Source organism: Cebus imitator, unplaced genomic scaffold, assembly GCF_001604975.1.
Source record: "Cebus imitator isolate Cc_AM_T3 unplaced genomic scaffold, Cebus_imitator-1.0 Scaffold61, whole genome shotgun sequence".
NCBI classification, from domain to species: Eukaryota; Metazoa; Chordata; class Mammalia; order Primates; family Cebidae; genus Cebus; species Cebus imitator.
The window spans coordinates 4488458-4498322 of record NW_016107376.1 but is presented as its reverse complement, the minus strand read 5'-3'; the positions used below and the strand labels follow the sequence as shown (position 1 = coordinate 4498322).

The window sequence follows — 9865 nt, the reverse complement described above, 5'->3', positions numbered from 1 at the left end:
TTTTTAAACAGGGTCTCACTCTGTCACCCAGCCTAGAGTGTACTGGAGTGTAGTGGCACAATAACCATGGCTCACTGCAGCCTCAACCTCCTGGGCTCAAGCCATCCTCCCACCCCAGCTTCCTGAGTAGCTAGGACCACAGGTGCATGCCACCATGCTTGGCTAATTTTTGCAAATTTTGTAGAGATGGGATTTCACTATGTTGCCCAGGCTGGTCTCAAACTCTTGGGCTCAAGTGATCCACCTGCCTCGGCCTCCCAAAGTGTTGGAATTAGAGGCGTGAGCCATGGCACATGGCCAGGCGGTTTTTAATATTGAATATAATCAGGAAAGTTTTAAATCCTTGACTTGACAACATGTGATTTGAGTAGCACACTGACTAGTGAGAAGCAAAAATATTTCCTTCATTTGAAGCTTAGAAAGGTTCTATCATGGTTGAACTCATAATTGGTGAGTAGTACAGGTCGAGAATTGACAGGAAAGTCACCATTCTTTCCAACACATCAAATTACGTTCCTGGAATTGGTTAGGGACAGTTTACTTTCTTGGGTTTTAGCTCACTACATCTCACTCTAAAGTGATAACAAAGGCCTTTAACCTTTTCTGAGTTGCAAACATGTACGAAAATTGGAAGAAAGCTATGGGTCCTCTTGTCAGAATCTTACATGTAATTTTTAGGGGTTCTAATCCAGTGAAGCCCATCTGGGTACCACCCAGCAGTGTGAGGATCCATATTAAGAACCCACCATCTAGAGGACACTGAAGTGGTCACTGTTTTGTTTTGTTTTGTTTAAATATAATTTGAATTCCCCGTTGTCTAATTAAGTAAATCGTGAACATGCACAGTCCTAGGCTCGTAGTGGTCTGGTGAGTTGATTGTGAAGTTCCTTGATAGTGCTTTTATCCTCAAAACACTTAAAACGCAAATCTGGTTTTCAGGTATTTCTGAGATCTGATGGAAAATCACCACTGTGTTCTTCCCTATAGTGTACTCTTATGCATCATTATTTACTTTCTTGGGTCAAAACTGAACGCTATTCTGGAGAGCTTTCCAACAAGACTCTTTTGTTTGTTTGTTTGTTTGTTTTGAGATGGGATCTTAGTCTCTCACCCAATGCTGGAGTGCAGTGGTACAATGATTCACTTCCACCTTGACCTCCCAGGGTCAAGCGATCCTCCTGCCTCAGCTTCCTAAGCTTGACTCCAAAGTAAGTAGCTGGGACTACAGGTGCATGCCACTATGCCCAGCTAAGTTTTGTATTTTTGAGAGGAGGTCTCACTGTGTTGCCCAGGCTGGTGTAGAACTCCTGAGCTCAAGCAGTTCTCCCACCTTGGCCTCACAAAGTGCTGGGATTATAGGCGTGAGCCACCACACCCAGTCTAACATACTCCTAATGCCATATTTAAAAAAAATAATAATTTGGCATGTTTTACAGTTTCCTTTGTTACATTTTTAGTGATTTTAAGATTTGGCCGTTTTTTAAGGTACTACTTATTCAGTACTGTCTTTCCTGCTTCCTAATTCAGTAGTTCTTATTACAGCCAACAGCAGTTTTTAGAGAGCAGGCATTGCCCTGTTTTATGGATACAGTTAAGCCATTTAATTCTCCCAAGAACCCTGTGACGTAGACAGTGGTATTAGCAACATCATCCTTATTTTAGGAATGGAAAAAATTGGAGGCACTAAGATGCTAGGTAACTTGTCCAAGGTCACAGAGATAGTAAGTAGTGGAGTCAGGGTTTAAACCCAAGAGGTCTGGCTCCAGAGTCCAGCCTCTTAAGCGTTACAACATACAAAATGCTTTTTAATACCTTGAAAAAAAACATAATGAAAGGACAAGTTCTTTATGAATTAGTTTGTACCTAAAAGAAAAATATTATTCAAAAGAAAAGATAAAACACCCAATTATCTTCAACCTGAACTGTAAAACTTTCTTTATGATGTTCTGCTTTGCATATCTTGTCAACATGAAACTATGAAAAGATCTGTGATGATTTCTAGAGGTGATCATATTTCATTTACTCCTAATTATTTGTGAATGAAACCACTTGCATTAGTGAAATGCAGTCAATGTTCATATGAAACAAGATGGAAAATGGTAAATATTAATTGATGATTGCCTCATTCAATAAATATTACCAGTTAAGTAAAAGCTCCCATTTATTGCCTTGCATGTAGGTATTTTTCATGCATTAGCTCATGCAATCTTCAGAACATTATTTTGAGTTAGTTAACATTAGTGTCATTTAAAGATAAGCAAATAAGAATCAGGGAGGTTATCATAGCCTCAGGAATAGAAAGTCTGTACGGTCAGAACTTGAACCTATGTGGATCTTGATTCCAAAGATTCAACTTATTTCTGTCAGGCTGTTTCCCACATGAGTCTATTATGAGCAACATATGGTCTAGTCTTCGTAAGGAAGATAAATAAGAACAATACATAACAATACATAGATCTTGCCTTCAAGGAGGGGGACATGAAAAGTAATACATATGATATCATTCTTCCTTACTCTCATCTCAACCAAATCTACATGAGGCAGCCAGTGTGATTTGTTCTCTTTTTTTCTTTTAGAATATGAGCCTAATAGCATCATATTTACTCCTCAGCTTAAACCTTTCATGTCTTCTCCCCTGCATGTTGAATATATCCCAGAATCATTTCCATGACCCATAAAACCAGACATGATCTGAACCCAGACCTTTCTTGAAGCCAATTTCATTTCACTATCAAAGTCTGGCAGTCAGACTGAGGTCCTTGAACACCCCCATTTTCCACAGACTTTAGAATATAGAAGTTGGCCCCTGCCGCTATGTCTGTCCACCCCTTCCCCCCATCATCCCAGGCTCCGTTCAAATGTTTTCTCAACAACAAAGCTGTCCTTACTCTATCTTTAGAACTTTATCCTAGCACTTATCATAATTTAATTAGATATTCTGTGTTCATTATTTCATGTTGATCAGCCCCAGTAGAAGACAGTCACAGCAAAGTAGAGAAGACAGGACATATGGGGTATATAGGAGATAGGGATTCATTTGTTCTGTTATTTGGGGTTTGGGTATGTTCACAGAGGAAAACTTAATAAGGCAGGGATGTTGGATTGGAGTTGGTTGGGGAGAGTAATTTTGGATGTGTCTGATATGAGAGGTACTAGAAATGAAAGTTTAAAAGGGATCTTAATTTCACAAATTTGATCTGTCACTAACAGCACAGCATTTAATCATCTGTATTTTTCATTCATAACATGGGACTATGGCCCTAATATTTGGCTGCTTACCTAGATTTTATAAAGTTGATATTTATTCTTATGAAATTATTTGAGACCTAAAACGCTGTACCAAAGTATTTTTTCTACAAAATATTATGTACACTCTGGGATTCCATTAATATACCCTTTGTAGAGCAAACAAAATCACATTGATAGAAAAAACTTTTTATGTCATTTTACCATTTCCCCATGCTTTGTAAGTGATTTAAACTCAACAATGTCTCTCACCTTGCTGAGAATCCCCAGTAAACTCCCCAGCAGCAACTGAATATCCTGTTTTAAAGAAAAGAAACAAGTTTGTGGAGTGTAAATTAGTTCATCCATTGTGGAAGACAATGTGGCAATTCCTCAAGGATCTAGAACTAGAAATACCATTTGACCCAGCAATTCCATTACTGGGCATATACCCAAAAGATTATAAACCATTCCGTTATAAAGACACATGCACACACATGTTTATTGCGGCACTGTTCAAAATAGCAAAGACTTGGAACCAAACCAAATGCTCATCAATGATAGACTGGATAAAGAAAATAGGGCACATATACACCATGGAATATATACAGCCATTAAAAAAGGATGAGTTCATGTCCTTTGCAGGGACATGGATGAAGCTGGAAAGCATCATTCTCAGCAAACTGACACAAGAACAGAAAACCAAACACTGAATGTTCTGACTCATAAGTGGGTGTGAACAATGAGAACACATGGACACAGGGAGGGGAACATCACACACCGGGGCCTGTCAGGGGGTCAGGGGGCAGCTAGGGGAAGGATAGCAGGGGATGGGGGGATAGGAGGGACAGCATTAGGAAAAATACCTAATGTAGATGACGGGGTGATGGATACAGAAGACCACTCTGGTATGTGTATACCTATGTAACAAATCTGCATGTTCTGCACATGTACCCCAGAACTTAAAGTATATATATATAAAAAGAAACACACTAATCACACTTGATGATGTCACCAAATTAGTTATATCTAGAGAAAGGTAAAAGGGCTATCATGGTACTGCTTTATTTAGAAATCTCTACACATATTATAAAATAAAAAAGATTCTATGATGGAAAAAATCACACCAAATTAAACACTTTTATACTAAATCTTGAATGTATAATAGATCACCTATTATCTTAAGTAGGAGCATAGCAAAAAAAAAAAAATAAAAGGAGAGATTCTGAGGTCAATTTTAAAAGCATGGATGCTTCATAATCCACCTTAAGTGTAAATGGTGGCTGTTGCATTTTAAGAGCTGCTGATTCAAAATAATCAGACAGAATACTCTGAAAGATTTCCTTTGAGCCCAGGCTTTGTTATTTCCGGTCACCAGCAAGACCTCCTTCCTAATACCTTTCCTGATGGTTTTCCACAATTTCATTTAGCTCTAAAGTGAGGTGCTGGCTACATTGACAAAACATAGCTACATTTCTTTTTCAAATTCATCAAGCCATCAAAAGGCCACCAGGCTACCAAAGGTGGGAAACAGTAGTGGTGAAGTGACATTATGTGGTTTGCACATAATACAGTTGGAGAATATTCTAGCCAATGGAACTTCTCTTGTGTTGCTCTATAAACTGGAGAAGGTTGCTATCATGCTGTCCCTGGTAGCAGCCCTGCTAATACATAGTGTCTACTACTGATGAGGTGCTTCATGTGGAAAAGGCTGCTACGGAGCCAACAAAATAGCTGCACAAATTATGTATTACACATCATGGCTGGAAAAATAACAGTATTAAAAAGAAAAGAAAAATCAAGAGTCCATTCTAATAAGAGAACATTTGTATAAGATGCCAAATAGCACAGGATAAGTCAGGGATAAAATTTGCATCTACATTTACTGAGCTTGTCTTTTGAAAAACCACAAGTGTCTTCAGCAAGGCGTCTTACCAAGGTAACTGTCATCATAGGAAGCTGGAGCTACTTCCGTCTGCTTTTCTCCTGCCAGTTTCCTGAGGATATCCTTGAATGAGTAATTTGCAATGATATCTGCAACACTGGCAGTGATTACTTGACCTGTGTTTAAACAAATTAATATGTTAACTAAATAAATGCAAGAGGCAGGTCCTCCCTGAGCAGACACACATTCCGTTGAAAGCTGTTGTGGAATTGCTTGCTTTTTTGATGATGAATTTTCCTGCCTGCCACTAGAACTCCAAGGCACAGTTAGTTACAACTGGGTAGAACTTTCCATTCTGACAGAAGACCAGAGATGAACTACAATATTGCATTGGTCTTCCTGCTGCTTTCAACATACACACACTCTCTACTTCCAAATGATAAAAGTATCTAAGAGTGGAGGCCAAATTTGCAGGCAAAATTTATGTGATGTAATTTTTATTCTGGAATATTCCAGTTGGAAGGAAGCTTTGAGATCATTTAGTCAAACATAGCTTACTCTAGGTGGAGAAACTGAGGCCCAAAGAGCTAGAGTGCTTTCTCTAAGGTCACATAGTTTTGCAAGTAGGACATCAGGCATTACAACCAACGTCTCCTTTGGCATTCTAATAAAACTTCTTGTGCTCTTGCAAAGTATAGCTATTGTATTAAATCTAAATCACATATTCTGTGAATAGATGATAAAATGTATCAACTAAGTTAAATGAAGGAATTATAAAATCTCTGAGCCATCTGCTTTTCTTGCTAAAATATAGAGAGCACATAAAATTATGACAATGGGAAGCAGCTAGGTCCAATGAGATCCAAAATTCAGCAAAAGAGAAATCCATCAGCACCAACATTGATATGATACGAACTTTGGCTAATTTCTCTTAAAAATCCCTCTCAGGCATCTTGAAATAAGATTGCATTGGGGTAGACAGGTACCTAAAGGACAGCCAGCAATTTCTACTGCAATTTCTATGCATTTCCATGTTTACCATGGACATCTAAAGCAAAAGTGTGATGTCATGTTCTTTGGGAGAAAACTGAAGAAATGCTTTCAAAAGACTAACATGTAACGTTAATTTGAAAGCCAAATTAGTCTTTGGGAATTCATACATAATTCTTGCAGTCTTTCTGTTGGAAGTCCGCAAAGAATAAAGCCGTGAAACCAGATCATAAATATTTCCAGGTGACTGGAACTGAAATGACTATTCTGATACTAAGACAGTAGTATTTACACATGAGTTTCTGAACACTGTAGAATTAGCCAATTTTCTCTGGGTTGGAACTAAACACCCTCTTTCCTCCATCCCGCATACACACTGCGTTTTCTGTTTCCCTTAGCTATGTCTATCAACATTATAATCTTAAACCTGAATAAAATTGTAAATCCTATGTCTCAATCATATGTTTGTATATGCCATTGCTGTGGCAAATTTTTAGCAAATAATTTGTCTCAGACATTTTTCAGTTTAAGGAAAAGAATGGATTATGTGAAATAGACCACGTGAATTGGAAGAAAACCTTCTATACATATAATTTTAATTTTGTAGCCATCTGTTGTATAAAATATATAGCTTTCCAGTTTGCAAAGTAATTTTTAAATACCAAAATGTTAATTATTGATGTTTATAATTGTATATGCATGAATTGAGCTTAACATTAAGTTCATATAAAATTTCATCATAAATCGGCCAGGCACAGTGGCTCACGCCTGTAATCCCAGCACTTTGGAAGGCCGAGGTGGGCGGATCATGAGGTCAGCCTGACCAACATGGTAAAACCCTGTCTCTACTAAAAATAAAAAATTAGCCGAGCATGGCCTGTAATCTCAGCTACTCAGGAGGCTGAGGCAGGAGAATCGCTTGAACCCGGGAGGCACAGGTTTCGGTGAGCCAATATCACGTCACTATACTCCAGCCTGGGTGACAGAGCAAGACTCTGTCTCAAAAAAAAAAAAAAATCATAAATCTGTCTCTCCTGGATCTTTCTCATTGGCTTATAAATATGCTCAAGTTTCTTCCATTAAGAAATTTCCTCCCTCAAATATTAATCTCAGATTCTACTCTGTCTTGAACTTTACAGCCCAAATTACAAAATATTCTCGGTATTCTCTCTCTTGGCCTCCCATTGATACCAGTGGCCTCAGTTATAACCAGTATGCAAGTAATGAAAATTTAGATTTCACTCTAGATGTCTTCTGAGCTTAAGCCTTAAATACTTAGGTGAAACCCTTTAGGTATCTCAAGTATTTTCATACCCAACAAAACAGAAACTAAACTCATCATCTTCCCTCTCCAACCCGGTCCAAATCTGGCCTCTTTCCGTGTTCTCCATCTCAGTGAGTGGCACCAACGTACAACTATTCCCTTACCACCTCTCTTCCCTTACCACCATATGGCCAACCCATCATTTAGGCCGCTTATTTTGCCTCCAAAATATTTTTCAAATTTCTCTTCTTTTGCAGTCTGTACCATCATTATGCTAAGAAACAGACGTGTTTACCTGAAACTTACACAGCTTGTTTACCTTATAAATGTAAAATTAGTTTATATCCTTGTAACAGCCTTGGAACTACTTTGCTGATATTTCACCTTGGCCAGCTTTTAGTTTGTTTTCTGTAACACAGCCAGAATAATCTTTTCAAAACATAAATTCGATTGCAGCATTACATGCTTAAAATTATTTCATAGGTTCTCACTACACTGAGGACAAACAACACCTTCTCACTCTAGCTAGAGCCATCCATATATTTATACTCTTAAAATCCACCAGCGGTTTCCCCTAATTTGTAGAATAAAAACTGCTTAACATGGTCTGCAAGCCTGCAGTCTGAAACCTGAATAAAATTTTAAATTTCCATGTCTCAGACAAATGCTTCTATATGCCATTGCTATGGCAAAATTTTCAGCAAATCATTTGTAGCCGACATTTTTTCAACTTAGAGAATGGATGACGTGAAATTGACACTGTTAACATCATCTATTATGTTAATTTCACATCATCCATTCTTTTGTGAAATTATGGGGCCACTCCATACCACCCTGGCACGTCTTCCCTCACTCTTTTAATGATGGTCACCTTTCCTCCTTTCTCACCTACACGGCCCTCCTGCCTCCCACAGAACGTCTGCACAGGGTCCCTCCTCTCTTCATGTAAGTAACTCCTACGCAAGGTGCAGATCTCAGTTGAGGGATGCTTGCTTTCCACGTTAGTTAACTTTTGGGCTGCCTTTGGCCTATGCAGCACCTTGAGAAGAATTAGAGGACGTCATTCCCTATGGGCAGATGCTGTCTGTACCTGGGTTCATGACGCTTTAAGCAGAGCACAGGTTGTATTCCAGCTCCCTGTCAGTCAATGGTCAGAGGACAAACACACCTATCCACAGTCATCCTGGAGAAGCCTCCTACTCTTGGCCCCATCACCATATGCCTTTGCTTTGGAATGTGTGTCACTGTTGGGGTTCCTTGGGTACTCCTGTGAGTGTTCTGTTAATGCCTGCTGTCATTCTCCAGATATTAACCTCCACGACAGTAAGAACAACATCTGTTTTCACTCAATAATGTATCCCCAGCATCTAGCACAGAGCTTGGCAGAGCCTCAACACATTCTTGATGGAGAAGTGAATTGTTAAGTAGCAAGAGCATTTTAAAATGTCATTTACATTACAGAGTAACAGGTTGGGTGCGGTGGCTCACGCCTGTAATCCCAGCACTTTGGGAGGCTGAGGCAGGTGGATCACCTGAGGTCAGAAGTTTGAGACCAGCCTGGCCAACATGGTGAAAACCCATCTCTACTAAAAATACAAAAATTAGCTGGGCATGGTGGCAGGCACCTGTAATCCCAGCTATTCAGGAGGCTGAGGCAGGAGAATTGCTTGAACCTGGGAGGCAGAGGCTGCAGTGAGCCAAGATCGCGCCATTGCACTCCATCTCAAAACAAAAACACAAACAGAAACAAAAAATACCAAACAGAGAATACGAATCAAAATGATGCTTCTGCTCTCACTTACATGTGGAAGCTAAAAAAGTTGATCTCATACTTAATGGTAGTTACTGAGGCAAGGATGAATAGAGTCAGGGATAGCCAGAGTCGGTCAATGGATACAAAAGTACAGCCTGGTAGGGGGAGTAAGTTCTCACATTCTATAGCACTATAAGGTGACTATAGTTAACCACAATTTATTGTATATTTTCAAATAGCTACTAGAGATTTAAAATGTTCCTGACATAAATGATCAATGTTTGAGGTGTTGATAACGCTAATTACCGATTTGATCATTACACATTATATACATGTATGAACATATCACATGTATCCCATAAATAAGTGCAACTACTTTGTCAATTAAAATAATATTAAAAGCAAAAAAGAAATGACACTTCATTTGAGAAACTATGAATAAGGACATAAAATTAAGGTAATAAAAAGTAAACATTTGGCTGGGCATGGTGGCTCACGCCTGTAATTCCAGCACATTGGGAGATTGAGGCAGGTAGATCATGAGGTCAGGAGTTCAAGACCAGCCTGACCAACATGGAGAAACCTTGTCTCTACTAAAAATAAATTAGCTGGGGGTGGTGGCATGGTGCCTGTAATCCCAGCTACTTGGGAAACTGAGACAGGAGAATCACTTGAACCCAGAAGGTGGAGGTTACAGTGAGCTGAGATTGTGCCACTGCACTCCAGCCTGGTGACAAAGCGAGACTCA

General features: G+C 39.1%; 1 protein-coding gene across 1 annotated transcript in view; it reads right to left on the bottom strand.

Annotated features, from left to right (window-relative positions):
* ITGA8 (integrin subunit alpha 8) overlaps nucleotides 1-9865 on the bottom strand; it is a 187320-nt gene that overhangs the window by 134111 nt on the left and 43344 nt on the right. The window contains exons 6-8 of the mRNA XM_037739048.1: nucleotides 8253-8403; nucleotides 5161-5286; nucleotides 3499-3543 (exon numbers count right to left, since the gene is read on the bottom strand). Coding sequence (XP_037594976.1) covers nucleotides 3499-3543; nucleotides 5161-5286; nucleotides 8253-8403 — 322 coding nt within the window. The remainder of the gene's footprint in view (nucleotides 1-3498; nucleotides 3544-5160; nucleotides 5287-8252; nucleotides 8404-9865) is intronic.